The sequence below is a fragment of the Hipposideros armiger genome, unplaced genomic scaffold (assembly GCF_001890085.2).
Source record: "Hipposideros armiger isolate ML-2016 unplaced genomic scaffold, ASM189008v1 scaffold_46, whole genome shotgun sequence".
NCBI classification, from domain to species: Eukaryota; Metazoa; Chordata; class Mammalia; order Chiroptera; family Hipposideridae; genus Hipposideros; species Hipposideros armiger.
The window spans coordinates 3213776-3229954 of record NW_017731396.1 but is presented as its reverse complement, the minus strand read 5'-3'; the positions used below and the strand labels follow the sequence as shown (position 1 = coordinate 3229954).

The window sequence follows — 16179 nt, the reverse complement described above, 5'->3', positions numbered from 1 at the left end:
CAGATTATCTTACACCAATAAGCTGGAGCAGTCAAGCCTAACGCCTTGGCAGACAAAGAGCTGAACGTCAGCTTACTGAGGCTGAATGTCTCTAGAGAGGCCATGTAATGAAACTGCCCTAAACCCCTCAACTGCCCTAGAAGGCTTCCGTCTCATGGACTTTACCAGGATCTGTTATCCCCACCACGAGCAGTTTGCTGAGCACATCTGCCACCACTTGCACTGCGGTCTGGCTAACCACGTGAGCGTGGCCGCTGATGAGGTGGACAGAGGGCGTGAGCAGGCGGGAGCAGGTGCGGGCAGCTTCCATGCGGATCTCCTTGTGCTCACTGTTCAGGAAGTGATCCGCACAGTGGCGGACAAACTGGGTCAGAGAGTGTCCTGGATACAGAGGCAGAGAGGAAACAGAATAAACACTGGTGCTTCGCACAGTAGGTCTGCAACTTGCTACCTGCAGTTTTCATTTTGTGGCTACTAATTCAATTTTCCATAAGATATTGGATCAGCGAGATATTGACCCAGAATTCTTCGTAACAAAATGAGCTTCCAGTCATAAGAAAGGCAGAAGGGAGGTGGAGAAGGACCTAGGGGGCAGGAAACAGGCATCTCTCCATCTGAATCCTTCCTTTATTCTCTTCAAAGAATAATCATATTTTAAAATTCTGACCTAAACCCTTTATATTCCCAGAGAGTAAAATAATTCTTGATCGAATTTACCTTGCCTAGTTTAGTTCCCAGATTTAAATACCAAAAATACAGTCTGATGTAGGCTGGGTTTAAATATAGCTACTTTCTATTCGTTACAAATAAAATTGTCCTGGGTGTTAATCAATGTAAGTGAAAGGACTGCAACAGGGAAACCACAGATGGCTCTAAGTATTTAGGCGGCATATTGAGGCTTTTTGTACTTGCTTGTTTTCCTATAATCTTGACTAATACCACCTACACAGTCTTAAATTTCGAAAGTATCCATTTTTCTCTCCTGAAATAATCTCTCTCTAGGGCATTAATGGGGGTTTATCTGCAGCCTGGAATTCCAAGCTGAACGACACAGTACGGCACTCTTGGAAATCACACCGCCATAGAAATACAAACACCCCAAAGCCCCTGCTTATACATTTTAAGGCATTAAATTCCGTATCAGCTATGGGGAGGTAGAGAGGTGAGAGGGACCCATCTCTGCCTTTTCCATCTCTGAAGCATTAGTTCCTTGGACCAATGCATGCTTTTCCTGAACACCATCTACCCCCAATCTCAGTACTGGGCAAAGAAACAAGCAGTAGGAATTAACAATACATGCAAAGAATTTAGGAAGCATGAGCTGCTGCAGAATCAGCTACCCCGTGTCCAGGACCACTAGCAAGATCCAGGAATTCTAGGCACCCTCATCCCTGCCTTGAGGTTCCCAGCATCACTCACTACCTTTGCAAGAGCCACTGCAATTTCTTACCTTCAAATTCAAAGCTGCCAAGAGTTCGGAGGGCAAGAGTAATGCTGCCCACATCACTGGCCTCGGGGAGGGTTGTGAGGCCAGGGGAAGCCAGCTGATGGGCCAGGCCCTTGGGCATGCCTGGGTGCCGGAGCGGTTTGTGCATAAGGACCAGGGACAGCATCTTTAGTAGCCCGTCTTGAATGTCCTTCTTCAGCTGCGGAATCTGACGGCTCAGGTCATAGAGCACAGCTGTGAGGGCGGGGCTAAGGAGAAGGAAATCAGTCACATATGGGGCTACACACATGCCATTCAGTCTATTCTTGAGAAGACACAGTCACACTTGTCCAGCAAGGGGATCGGGCCATCACTGCTTGGTCTTTAAAGTAGAAATGACACTATGAAATAGAAAAAAATGTCCTGAACTCTCTTGGCCTGGTCACAGATTTCAAAACAATCTATGAGTTTCTGGTTTTTTGCCATGGGAGAACTTGCTTAATGTAATCCGGCCACTGTACAAGAGCAAGTCTCAATAAATAACCTGGGAAGCAGATTGAGAGCATCGTCCTTGTTTTATAGATGGAGAAAACTAAAGTGTAAGAAGCTTGAGCAATTTGCCTAATAATAATATAAATGATCACTGTAAATATTGATTGAACACTTATATGTAAGGCACTGTGCAAAGAGTGGCTATTTCATGAACTCTCACTTAATCCTTAACCAACCCTANCCAGCCTCTACTCCTCCTGTCCCAGCACCCCAAGCTCCCACAGTCCTCTCCAAAGCATAGCTTTTTAACACTGTAGCACAGTCACAGAAGACTGCGAAAACCAACAGGAATAGCTGTGACCAGGGTTTTGCAGAAATGAGGAATGAAGGAAGGGCTCTCTGCCAGAAAAATCTCTGTCCAGATAGCAAATCACTAGGAGTGCCTATAAATAATGACAAAGGAATCAAAGAACAGTCCGACAAATACGATGTTGAAACAGATACTCAGTAGTGGTTTCAGGCACATCTAGATAAACCCAAATCGTTAGGGATAATATCAATAGACTCCCCTTGGACCTTAATGAACAGAGATAACATGTTTGTTCTGATATCCTTAAACCAGCAGCAAATCACACGCTACACTCATGGTGATTACACTCCAAGATTACACTTCTGAAGAGCCGAGGTTGCCAGAGGGAATCTCTGAACAGTGAGAAAAGTGAGAAAACAAAGCTCATGTTAACTCAGCTCAGAGGAACGTCTACAATTTAACGTTATATTTTGTCTTAGGTTATTGACTTAAGAATCTGATTTTCTATAACCCTTGGCAGGCTGTTCTTCCCGTCACAGCAGATCGCAGCGAGAGGGGATGGAGTGGGGTACTAAGAACAGACCCACAACAGCAAGAGATGGCTGGCTGGGAGGAAATGGGTACCAGTGAGGAGAGCGTGACTCTCTGGGGCAGTGCAGGGCCAAATCAAAGTCCCCCAAATTCATTTCCTGAGCCAGAGAGCATCGCTGCGCCCTAAGAACAATACCTGATGATCAAGACATAAAGAAAAGGCCAAAGCACATTTAGGTAATGTCCTATCAAGGCATGAAAATGTGCAATTCAGCTTGGGAGAATCTGTATCAAAGTTTAAAACCAAGAAACATTATTTAAAATTTTAGAGTTTCAAAGGCCTAGTTCAGTAGATGGTATGTTCGTTCATTCAGTGCTGCGTCTCCAATGTCGGAAAAGTGAGATGGCCTGACAACTTATTGTAAGCTTCTAGAGGACACAGGCACATCTGGCTTGTTCACTGATGATATGCTTCCAGCACCAAGCATATGTGGAACATAGTGGGTGCTCAAAACGTCTGTTAACTGAATGGACACATACTGATATTCTCATTAGGAGGTATTTCTACATCAAGCTAAACTAGCATGATTTGAGCTGGCAGGCTCAACAATGATTTCTTCTCCTTCCCAAAACCTTAGGTATTTTTAAAAAGACATCAAACAATGGGCACGCCTAACACAGGCCAGCAGTTGAAGAAATAAACCATTAGTCTAAAAACAGAAATGCCACAGTAAGTATAATCTTCTAATTGGTTGATTGATGATATAATTNGAGGCTGAGCTAGCTGCGCCCTCCACAACCAAGATTGAAGGACAACAATTTGGCCAATTCCCCAATTCCCCTTCCCCAATTCCCCAATAAAATCTTTAAAAAAAAAGAAAAAAAGACAGAAAAAAGAAAATGACATTTGGTTGGAATAGTTGGGAGGCCCACTGTTAATTAAACTTCCACACTTTCAGAAATAAGCCTGCCCTGATGGACACGGGGTTAAGTCTAAAAATGCCCTTGCACCCCACACTCTACCCAACCTCTCAGCAACGTGTCCAAAGGCAAAGGGGCTCCAGGGCCAGACCACCCGCTGGACAGACGAGCCCTGGAGTGTGACTGTTGCTGGTTTTTCTACACCCCAGGCCCTGCCTCAGATTTCCCTATCGATTAAAACAGGGAGAAAAAATTCTACCCGCTTCCTCCCTGGGTGCCATGGGAACAGAAAACATCAGAGAAACACTAACAAGGAATGAGATGGGGTGTTATTCACTTCTCTTTCATCAGCCCCCAAAGCAAGCACAGACTTAGCCCGCTGACCCTTGACAAAGAACCTAGACAGACATGAGGACACTGGACACACTGGGAAGCAGCATCCCTGCTATGATTCAAGAGGAAACGACTGACTTTTCATTCAAAGTTGGGAAGTGAGTCAATACGCTGTAATTTCATAGTTATCCAGCCTAAGACGCTTTCTAAACATGGCCGGCGAGGGCTCTATGGCTCCCCTCAGCTTACAGGAATCCTGGCTGGACTTGGATTCTGACAGGCTGACAGCAGAAGCATCCCGGGACTGGTCGATCATGCCGATGTTGACTTTGTGCTTATAGGGATCCAAGGCCCCCAAAAGCCCCAACACACGGATAGCCTGTGTGGGAAAGGAGAGGGNTCAACCAACCCAAAACATTTACACCTATGTCATCCATTTGGAAAATGCTGAAACTCAGCTGAAGAAGGGCTGCTCTTTACAGGATTTGCTATTCCCTGGAGGTTAATGAAGCAGAGAACGGGCTTAAGCTGCCTGGAAACTGGGACGGGGCATCCTTCCTCTCCAACCCAATGGGGTAGAAGGTGAAATCACAATAGAGACACTTACTTATGGGCGAAGTCCTTCGGGGGCAGGGCTGCTCGGATGATGTCCAGCACTCGAGGTAAATAGACCTTAAATTCAGACCTCACGGCCACAGAAAGTAGCCCCAGAGCTTGGAAGGCTGCTGTACGTTCCTTCTCCTTCTTGACACAGCTTAGGACATGGTTCATGGTATCCTGGAGGTACTGGGTATCTGAGCACAGAAAAGACAAAGTGTATGGCTCAAGGTCAGGACTGGTCTATATAGCAAAGGTCAGCATTCCTATAAAACAAATTCAAGAATAAATTAAGGAAGACTGTTGGAAAGATGTTAAGAATTTAGAGGATGTACTAACCAAACTTTTATGCTTAATAATCACTCCTCATATACACCTTTTGGAAATATTAAAAATATAACGTCTTTTTCTTTTAATTAAAAAAAATAAAAAACTTAAAGGGCCTCCAAAAACAGTATCACATAATTGTCCCCATTAGTGTTGTATTTTGAGGGCAAGATTACATGCACCTGTTTAAGAAATATATGTTAAATCTTGTATAAAAACAGAGAGGAACAGATCACCTAAACTATTTCATACTATATTGACTATTATATATTATAAGTGTAATATTGAATACTGCTTTTATGAAACAGGCCACTCCATTCAGCTTAGGCCCTGGGAATCACTGCTATTGCCTAGAGATTTGTTACAGTTATATTTAATAGAACAAGATGTAGGCTATAATTTGGAAAGCCACATGTGTATTTTCATTAAGTTTACATAACCCAATGTGCATGGGTAGGCAATTTTGGGCAATTTAAGCTAAAGTGTTATTACTCCTCTGAAGGCTATAATTTCTTAATTCTTTCCTCTTATATTTCTTCTCTTCCATCTTGCTGGCCCCAAGTTTACACACCAGAAGTACATAATAAAAGCAGAGAAGGAAAGACTACACATCCATTAGAAAGTTAGGGGTGTTGATGGCTACCGAACCACAGTTAGGAGACAGTGAACTAGACTCCCAAACAGCACATATACATCGCTGCGTTTATTCTAACGAGAAATGTCTTCTTCCACAGCCCTTTTAGGCAAATGACAATGAAGCATGCTGGACTTGAAAACTGTCAGAAGACCGAGGTTCATACAACCCCAAAAGCAGAGTGCATCAACAGGAAAACCAGGCCTTTGCATAGGGGACAGCATTTCGGCAGGAAATGAGCTTAGGTCAAGAGAATAAGTTCCTTTTCTGGATTTAGCACCCTAAGAGATCAGGACTCTGACACTGTTAGAAATTCCATTCCAATCTTAAGGTATTTTTGATATGCCCAAAGCTTACATCATCAGGAAATTCAAGCAATGACTTCCAAACTGCAAGCTTTAAAGAAGTAGCACTTTCCCAATGAGGCGCATACATATGGAGGCTGCCTAGGCTGAATTTCAATGACATATTTTAGTATCTTATTTAATAAAACAACAAAAACCCACATCAAAAGAATAAAGCGAGGGGCCCTCTGAGCCTTTGTATCATGCTGCTAGGCAGCCTTTTGAACTTACTAGGGGAACTGCTTCCACAACGTGCCAGACTTTGATCAATTTAGCCTAGTTATTAGCTTCTTTTGAACTACAGACTTTCAATCCAAGATCATTTAAAGCTCTACTGAACCAGGGCATGTTTAGTCATTAAAAAGGAGAAAAGCTGCTGGGTATCAGGTGGGAAGAATAGAAGGAGAAAAAATACGGGCGATTTTCATTATATCATTTCTCTCTGGTTCAGTGATTTGATGCGGCTAATTGCCTCATCCTTACTCAACACGTTCCGTTCTCACACACAGCACATCTAACAGCTCAACAGCCACATATTTCTCCTGCTGTTTCATGGGTGGCGTGAAACGAGTCCGTGCTAGGGAACGGCCTCTGCTGAGGGTCAGGCCGGCATTCCTCTTCCACTCCTGGCTCTGATGTCAGCCGGGATGTTTAGTAAGCACAGGCAAAAGGCACCACAGTGAAGGACAGAGATGTCCAGGATGGGGCCGCTACACTCAGCGACGCGGGAGGCGAAACAAGGACGATAAATATGAACGGGCAACTGGAGCATTATTAGACTGTTCACCGCATTTCTAGCGTGGACTGGAGGAAGCTAGAAGAGGCAACGATACAATGGTGCTTTCCATTTATGGGGCTCACTCTGTGCCAGGCCCGTAGCGTTAAGTATCTGGGCACTAATGCAGTTCACCTTGTGAGGCAGGGACTATTATCCTAACTTTACAAGCCAGGGAAGGCCAAATAACCTGCCCAGAACCCCACCACTACAGACAGCGGCAGGATTCACCCCAGGTCGGATGCCCAAGCCTTTCCACAGCTAGGGGCTATAACGGAACAGAAAAAGAATATTTCCAGCTGGAGTAATCAGGAAGGCTTCAGGGGAAAACCAGTATCTGAGCTGGGCCAGGAAACAGGAACCAGGAATGCACACTGCCCGGTGAGAACGGGGCAGGAATGTGGGAACCCTCAGTCTATCATCCATGAAGCCTCTGAAACATTGAGTCCTTCCTTCCTGTGAAAGGAGACGCATCTAGGTGACCACCTCAGGGACAGAAGCACAACAGCCACCAAATCCTCCCTGCCCCACAGAGAGGCTGCTGCAGTATCTAAAATGGAACTGCCCTTCCTTGGGTCTCTTTTTAGCCTGTTCATGAACTTGGTGGCTTCATACATGAGGACTTGCTTGGCTCTAGCACTGCTTCTTCGCCTGCACATTTGGATTGTTCCTGTACCTGCTGCCTCAGACACCTGTAGAAAACCTGAACTGGATACCACTGAAACCGGACATGAGGCAAGGAAACTAGAGACCTGCCTCTAGTTGGCATTACTTCCAATGAGAAGCAGACATAACTTTTTGCAATCACTTCTTCTCTGTTACTGACCCCTAACTGGGTGACGACATCTCCCACGGACATCCTCACCTGTGAAGGCAGAAGGTCGGAATGCAGCCAAGCGGGGTAACAAGTTAAGGATTGTCATTTGGATCAGCGAGTTCTTGCTATTCCTGCATTTCAGCACCCACTGGCACACCTGAGAGAGGAAGGATACAGGGTTGGCAAAGGAAAGGGAGGTGGGGAGCTTCGAAGGAGAGGGAGCGGGCCTCTTGCCACCTACCTGATCGAACTTCTCCTCCATCAAGTCTCTGCAACACCGACTCTCCACCAGGGTGGACTTAGCTGGGCTGGGGGAAGCCCCAAAGCCCATGAGGCCTTGGTGAGAGCTGTACCCCAGCAGTCCCACCAAGGCATTAGACTGCTGGGGCTGTACAGCCTGGAAACTGGAGAACGGGGTGATGTGACGAGGTTTCGTTCCGAAGCCCATGAGATCTTTGCAGTACTTGTCATGTACCAGTTGCTGCTGTGTGATCTCCTCCATTTCTTCTCTCAGGCGCTACACGCATGGGGGGAAAACACCATTACTTACAAGAGGCATCTGCCCAGGACTGTGCAGTTTACAGAGCAACACATTTGCCCAACCCTGAAATGAAGAAACTATTTCCAAAGTGGAGGATGGCCATTCTTCATCTTTAGGGTTGTGGATTCCCCAGAGCCTTGCAGGGGGCCTGATTTTATTCTCATTTAGGCAGATGAGCACCACCTACTGCACAGTAAAGATGCAGTACGGGGCTGGCTGCCAAGGACTCACCCCATCCCACCGCACCACACCCCCCAAGTTGGTTTGAAAAAGCAGACTTGCAAATTGCTGTGCCCACAGACCTAAGAGCACAGCAATGGAGCCTCTTGCAAAGGTGAGGGGCAGCCGCAGGCCAGCATCCTGTAAAGGACGGTCTGCTCTCCTGCTTTTTGCCAGAAACCCAGGTAAAAACAACTTAGGCAAACCATTGTCTCAGAATCCTAGGAATGCCACTGGAGATGTGCAATAAGCTGATCGGTGCAGAACTCGCATCTACTCTCTATGCAAAGGGCTGCTTGACAACTCATCTTCCAACAGCCCAAAACAAGAAGGCTATAAAATAATTGTCTGAACTTCCAAATTTTTCTCGACAGATATTTTTCTTTTTTGAAAAATCCTGTCTACTATTTTTGTCAAGGTCTCCAGTGACTCTTATGCTGCTAAATCTGATGGTCAATGTCAGTCCTCACCTTATTTGACTTACCTGCAGCATTTGACCGAACTTAGTATCTCCTCCTCCTTGAAACTTTCTTCACTTGGCTTCTTGGACCCCGCGCTTTCCTGCTGCCCCCTTCCCCTCTTCTTAATCTCCCTTGGTTGCTCATCTCCTGATCTCAGATTCTCAGACCCCATCTCTGCCCCGACTACACTAGTTCCCCCATGGTTCTCAGCCAGTCTCGTGACTTGAAACAGCATTTATCTGCTGACGACTCCCACATCTGTATCTCTCGCTCTTATATCTTCCCAGAACTACTCAATATCTCCGCTCAGACTCCCAACAGGCACCTTAAACTTAACCTGTTCAAAAGCAAACTCCTGCCCTTCTACCTTGTAGCAGATCTAAACCTGCACTTCTCATCTCAATCTTCCCATCTCAGTAAGTGGCAACTCCCTCCTTCTAGTTGTTCAAGCCAAAAACCTTGCCTCTTCTTTCTCTCCCATCAATCCCCAAATCGCAAATTCAGAATCCAGCCCCTCCTTGTACCTCCACAGCTCTCGCTGTGGTCCAAGCCACAAACGGCCCCTGCTAAGATGGCTGCAGTTCCTGCCTAACCTGACTCCTGGCTGCAGCCCTGGCCCCTCTGCTAATCCGTCTTCCACACAGCAGCCAGGGCGATCGTTTTGAAACATGAGTCAAGTGTCATTCCGCTGCTTAAAACCCACTGATCGCTCCCACTTCACATGCAAAGGCTAGACAGTGGCTTCCGAGGCCCTACGAGATGTGCCCCATCCCTGCCCCAGGGATTCCTCTGACCCTGTCTCCCACCCCCTCCCTCCTCTCTCACTCTGCTCAGGCACAGTGGCAATCTTGCTGCTCCCCAAACAAAGCAGGGTGCTCCTGCCTCAGGGCCTTTGTGCTTGTAGAACCAGCTGTCTCGAATGCTCTTCCCCAGGTACTTATATGGCTTTTTTATTACCTCCTTCATGATTGTGCTCAAACGTCCCCATATTTTAAAATGTAATCCTCAGTCCATGTTAACATTCCCTATTCCTTTTCCTTGCCCTATTTTTCTCCATAGCATTCATCACCCTGTGACACACTATACATTCTTACTTATTTGTGTGTTGTCTCCCCCTGCTAGAATGGAATGTTTTATTCATGCTGCATTACTCTAGCTCATAAGACATGATGCAGCTGGCCCACAGTATCATGAAATGACAACACCTTACATTTGGAGAGTTGCTGATAATTTACAAAGTACCGTCACAAGTGCATTTCATTTACATCTATGAGTCAGGCGATGTTGTCCTGTTTTACTGGGAGGAAACAAAGATCCCAGAGCTGCCTGAACTACAGTGCGAAGCACCATGTTACACTTGGGTGGGGAAGTCTCTGAGCACTACCACTTATGGAATTCCTGCTGCGTATCAGGTGTTGTGCTGGGCACTGCACATGTTTAGAAACCTCACAGGAGCCCAATGAAGTAGGGAAGACCCCTGTTACAAGTGAGAAAAATGAGGCTAAAGGATAACGAAGGTAATTTGCCTAAGACACACAGTATAGAGAGATGAGATTCCAAACCAGATCAGTCTGTTTCTATATATATGGCAGCACGTGCTGCCCCACTTCTAGGGCACAGCCACTACCAAACAATCACTGTCTAGTTAAAACAGGAAGCCCTGGGGTGAAATTTCACACCGGCCAGCGCCCCACAGGAAGACTCACAGATGGAGCTCTACCTCCCAAACATATCCTGGCTCCCACTACATCTCAGTGTCTGCACTGCCAATGCTAGCTGAGGCCACCACCGTGGCTTTCCCAGACTACTGTAATAGCCTCCTGTGGCAGCTGCGGGAATGTGACCTCCAACCATAAGAGCCCTAGCTGCTACTCTGAAATGTATCACCGTGTCTGTGCCAAGGCCAGACTATGGGCTGCTCTTAGCCAGTGACAGTAGGAATGCTAAGGCAGGCCTCCTCTGACGGCCACCTTTGGCCTGAGGACCCCATGACGGCTTTGATGGCAGACTAGATGCTTCCATCCCACTCTGCTTCCCTCTTGTTCACTCAGGGTCAGATGTGCACGGAGGTCTGATGGTTCTCCCCATTTTCTCTCACCCCATTTTCTCTCACAGGCTATTTCCCTAATAAAATGCTTGTGCTTTTAAACCCATCTTTGGAGCTGCTTCTTAAGCTAACCCCCCTCCTAACTGGTCTCCCTGTTTTCATTCCTGCCTTTCCACAAGCTTTTCCCCATAAGCAGCCAATCCATCATTAAACATGGATGACATCACAGCGTTCCCCGTATACACATCTCCAATGTTTGCGCGTGAGGAGAATAGAAGCCAGCGTTTACTAAGAACTGTGAGGCATACTAATTTGGTGCCTCCCTCCCTTGCTCAGGGTGCACCAGCCACACTTCCCTTCTTTTTGTTCCTGGAACTTGTCAAATCCTCTCCCACCTCAAAGCCTTTGCCCGAAACATAACCTCGCTGCTGCTGCAAGACTGGCTCCTCCAAGTCATTCGGGTCTCAGCTCAAATGGCACCAACTCAAGAAGGGCCTTCCCTGACCCCCTGTCGCACCCCCCGCAACCCCCACTACCTTTCATCCCATTTCTTCTTAGAACTTCTTGCTAGCAAAAATTATCTTGTTATCTATGTATTGCCTGTGTCTCCTACACAATGTCAGCTCTACGAGGACAAGGATCTCGCCTTGTCTTGCTCACAGAACGGCATATGATGAGCCTGGCCGTCCCTTGGCCGTGGCGTCTCACCTCTCCCTCCATGCTGCTGATGCGGACCAGCTCGTTGAGGATCAGCAAAGCTCCATGGATCCGGTCATCCCGATTCATGCCCTTCTCCTTGGCCAAGGTCTCATCAAACCCTTTCTCTGCTTCCTCAAATGTGTGCTAAGGAGAGGTACAGAATGCCTTAATTACCCAATGTCCAAAGTTAGACAGAACGCGGGCCCACCCCATCTATACGGGGGTTCTGAGGTGTTACCATGCCTGCTCAGCGCCTCTACCAGTATTATCGACAACACTAACTCATCAACCTCTATCGTTTAATTTAGCTTCAACTCTCACAATACCATGAGGCAGATACCGTTGCCATCCCTATTTTATAGGAAAAAAAAAAGAGGCTCAAAGCAATTACGTGACTTGTCTCCGGTCACAGAGCAAAGTCAAGGCTAGAACCCAGGCTCCAAGCCCACGTTCAGGACCCTTATGTTTGCAGTACAAAGCTTCTACGTTCTCTTGGCAGCAACAATCAGCATAGGACTCAAGACACCAGAGGAGGAGAACTGGCACTTTCCAAATTAGCATCAACCATATTTCATCAATGGTGAGATACCCATTTCTCCATGTTTTAACATCTCCAAAAAGAGGTATCTTATAATTGTTGATAAGAAGGCATTGAGTCACAGTTTAATTGGCCTCACATTTTCATTCTTAGTGATACATAAAATAAGGGTGCGGCTATCAATGGATCTTTGCTTTAGTGAAATGTAATAACTGTTGACTTATACTGAGCTTAAAATATCATTTGAGACCAAAACGAATGTGACACTTGCTCTGTAGCAAGGGGCCCAGTGATACTCTGTGTAAATGTGCTTGGCTGGTGGCTGGGATGGAGCCATCTCCTCACCCTGTACCACTGAGGCTTCTGCATCTCCTTCGGCTCCCGCTGGGTGGTGAGGATCAGACAGGCACGAAGGGCAGCTACTGCTCCCTCACGGATGGCCTGTTTGGGGTCCCATACGGCCACAAAAATGTTGTCAAAGAAGGGTTGCACTTGCTGGAAGAAGAAGGTGGGGACGCTGATGGCCAGCTCGCGGAGAACCAGAACCTAGGAGCAAAAGGCATACAGAGAACTTTCATCTGTATCACAGTTTTGTTCTCTCAGGAATACAGTCTCCGGTTTCCTAGAGCCTATGTACATTAGGGAAAGAGCAGACTTGCCCACTCTGCCAACTAGGAAATTCTAGGGCTCTAGGAAGGAAAGGAACATTGATCAAACATCTCAGTGTTCATTATCCTAGGGCGTTTCCACAGAAGCCTTGTAATGTTAGAACATAAGCTCTGGAAGGGCAGACGTGTTATGTGTTTTGTATACTGCTCGACTGACAGCTTAAAACTGTGCCTGGAGTACAGCAAGGATTCAATAAACACTTACCGAGTGAACGAAAAATCCTGTTTAATACCTAATCTTGCTATTATTTTCATTTGACGTGGAAAAAAACTATAAAGGTCGAGTTAGTTTGGAAGTGGCAAAGCCAAGACTCGAACAAGGGTCCAAGTGTGTGTACCTCCCCTGTACCTTGCTCCCTCCTCGTGGTGCTACCTCTTAAAGAGGGAGCTGGCTGAAAAGAATCCCACTGATGTCTCTGATCCCCACCACATGCATGCCCAAATTCTCTCTCTTAAAACACAGACTCACAGCCTGCAATCTTAGCCCATCAAACTGGCCTTTTTCAGGGATGAGCCTTGAAAAGCAGTGAGGATGTGCCAGCAGATTAGGATAAAGGCCCACCACTCCGCCAAATGCAGAACAGCCAATGAGGAAAGAGNCTCATTTGGAAAATGGTGTTGGGATGGGTGGGAAACTCCCAGGCGGGCCGCCTCTGTGAATCAGGTGGAGCACGTGTCCGGCAGTCAGGACCGAGCTTTCTCCCAAGGGCTCTAGCACTTCCTTGTGTCAGATAACATCTAGGAGGTTGCCAGACCTTTCTCATCCCTAGAGGGGTATGTGGTTGGTTTTTGTGGGGTACCTGTTCAAAGATGACCTTTGCACAGATTTCTGTTCAACATTGCTCACACCGTTTTTTGCCAGGTGATCTAAGGTTTCTTGGGGGTTTAGCCAGAGGTGATGGCTTTAGGGCTGTTGTGTTTTCTTGCATAGCCAGAGCCCTTAAGCCTGCTTGGAGAGCTGAGAACATAAACAGAAGAAAAGCAGGCAGCTGATAGGGAAACTTGGTGGATCTGTGCTGGGAGTATTTCTGTACCGCATTCCTTGGGCAGGGGTACAGCAGTCCCCCCTTATCTGCAGTTTTTCTCTGTATAGTTACAGTGTCCTGTGGTCCAAAAATATTAAATAGAAAATTCCAGAAATAAGCAATTCATTAGTCTTAAATTCCGTGCTGTTCTGAGTAGTGTGATGAAATCTCGTGCTGTCAGCTCTGTCCCACCCTGGATGTAAATCATCCCCTTGTCCAATGTATCCATGCTGTATATGCCCCCCGCCTGTCAGTCACTTGGTAGCTACCTTGGTCATCAGATCTACTGTGCGGTATTGCAGCGCTTGTGTTCAGGTAGCCCTTATTTCACGTAATACTGGCCCAAAAGCATGAGTTGTGATGTTGGCAATTAGGATATGTCAAAGAGAAGTGCTTCCTTTAAGTGAAACGGTATGTACAGTATATACAGGAAGAAACATAGTGTATATACGGTTTGGGACTATCTGTGGTTTCAGGCATCCACTTGGGGTCTTGGATTAGGATAAGGGGGGGAACTATAGTAGTCCCCTAAACATGTGACATATTACAAGAGACATCGATTTACTAATTTAGAATTGGAGCTGATGTTCTGCTTGAGAGAACCTGCTCCTGGAGGCCGTCTCCTCAGACCCCCAAATTCTTTATGGAAACACGGCTTGGGGAATACAGAATTAGCTAGCTGCTTGCTGGTGGGTCTCAGGGGCCATGCCTGTGATACACTTGACTGAGGACGCTTCATTCTAAAGAACCAAGGGTGATGTTTGGCACCAAAGAACCCCAACTAGATGGAGGGGTTACCTGCGCATGGTGGTAGTCATTCTGCAGTTCATAAATGTATCAGATCAACACGCGGTACACCTTAAGCTACACAATGTTATATGTTAATTATAGCTCAGTAAAGCCAGGGGGAGGGGGAAACAAAAATCAAAGAACTCCAGTACTAGTGTGAGGGTAAAAAAAAAAAAAGCTGAGTCTTGCTATTTGGCTGCCATGGCTTTAGATCCTCTACAGACCATTGTCCCTTATCATTTTTGGCTGGTTAAAATGCACTTGATTACCAATAGTTTTCCTTATTTTCTGACCCTGAGGCCATCTGTGCCTTGGCCTGGAGGTTTCCCAAGCTTCTGTAGCAGTAAATGTGTGGATGACCTCTCACCATTCCGTAGTGCTTTACTCTGAGTGGGACCCAAATTCCAGGTGCTTGTTACTGTAGCTCTGTGTTTGGTTCAGCCTTTGTGCCAAGCGTTGGGTAGGGAGCTGTGAACAAGCCAGACACAGGCCCTGCCCTAGGATTTTTTGGGAAAGACAGAGCTAAAGTAATGAGAACGGTGATGAAGTTTATGAAGGTGAANGGCCCGCGCGGCCAGCCTCTGTTTCCAGGCCGGCCTCCAGAAGCGAGCGCACAAGATGGCGGTCCCGGGAGTCCCGAGGAGGTGTACGAGGAGGTGTTTGCTTTTCAGCTGTGGGCTCTAGCGCGGGGTTGGGGTCAGGAGACAGGCTTTGCCCAGGTGACAGGAGGCTCGAGCGGTGCCATCCGGCCTCGTGGGTTGCCAGGCCCGTTCGCTGCTGCCCCGGGGCCCCGCCGCCTCCCCAGCCCTGCCCCGGGGCGGAACCGAAGGAAGGTCAGGTCTGGCCGTCCCACCCCGCCCCTTCTCGTCCCACGACAATCGCTGTTCTGTGCGTGGCTCACTATTAACATTTGAGATCAGCCACGTGCATCCTCCATGGCGGCCTCGCAAGTTCCAGGGGAGAAGATTAACATCCGGACGGGAGAGACGGCCAAGGCGGGGGACAGGGACCTGCTAGGGAACGACTGTCCGGAGCGGGACAGGCCCCTCCAGCGTTCCTGGAGGCAGAAGTGCGCCTCCTACGTGCTGGCCTTGCGGCCCTGGAGCTTCAGTGCCTCCCTCACCCCGGTGGCCCTGGGCAGTGCCCTGGCCTACAGATCCCAGGGCGTCCTGGATCCCAGGCTGTTGGTGGGTTGTGCCGTGGCGGTCCTGGCTGTGCACGGGGCTGGCAATTTGGTCAACACTTATTATGACTTTTCCAAGGGCATTGACCACAAAAAGAGTGATGACAGGACCCTGGTGGACCGAATCTTGGAGCCCCAGGATGTTGTGCGGTTCGGAGTGTTCCTGTACACTTTGGGCTGTGTCTGTGCGGCTTGCCTCTACTACCTGTCCCCTCTGAAACTGGAGCACTTGGCTCTTATCTACTTTGGAGGCCTGTCTGGCTCCTTTCTCTACACAGGAGGTAAGAATGGGCAGGTTTCCTGTGCTGGAAGTGTCAGCTGCATGTACTAGAAACTGCTGCTTTGTGTAGGAGTTAAAGGTCAGGAGAGATGGGTCAAAGATTCTTTTCTCAATTAGGCCACTTATGTGAAATTTAGAGTGTGTGGGTCATGTGGATTATTTCAGAAACACTAGTGGGTTGAGAATATCCTGGCTTGGCTTATGGATGTTAGAAATTATATA

The 16179-nt window shown here is 47.2% G+C and overlaps 2 protein-coding genes across 2 annotated transcripts in view; one reads left to right on the top strand and one right to left on the bottom strand.

The window, feature by feature from the left end:
- The window catches only part of MTOR (mechanistic target of rapamycin kinase), a 111324-nt gene extending 106934 nt beyond the window's left edge, over positions 1-4390 (bottom strand). Inside the window, exon 1 of the mRNA XM_019639752.1 lies at positions 4263-4390. Coding sequence (XP_019495297.1) covers positions 4263-4329 — 67 coding nt within the window. The 5' untranslated portion in view covers positions 4330-4390. The remainder of the gene's footprint in view (positions 1-4262) is intronic.
- Positions 4391-15066: 10676 nt separating this feature from the next.
- The window catches only part of UBIAD1 (UbiA prenyltransferase domain containing 1), a 13008-nt gene continuing 11895 nt past the window's right edge, over positions 15067-16179 (top strand). The window contains exon 1 of the mRNA XM_019639755.1: positions 15067-15958. Coding sequence (XP_019495300.1) covers positions 15430-15958 — 529 coding nt within the window. The 5' untranslated portion in view covers positions 15067-15429. The remainder of the gene's footprint in view (positions 15959-16179) is intronic.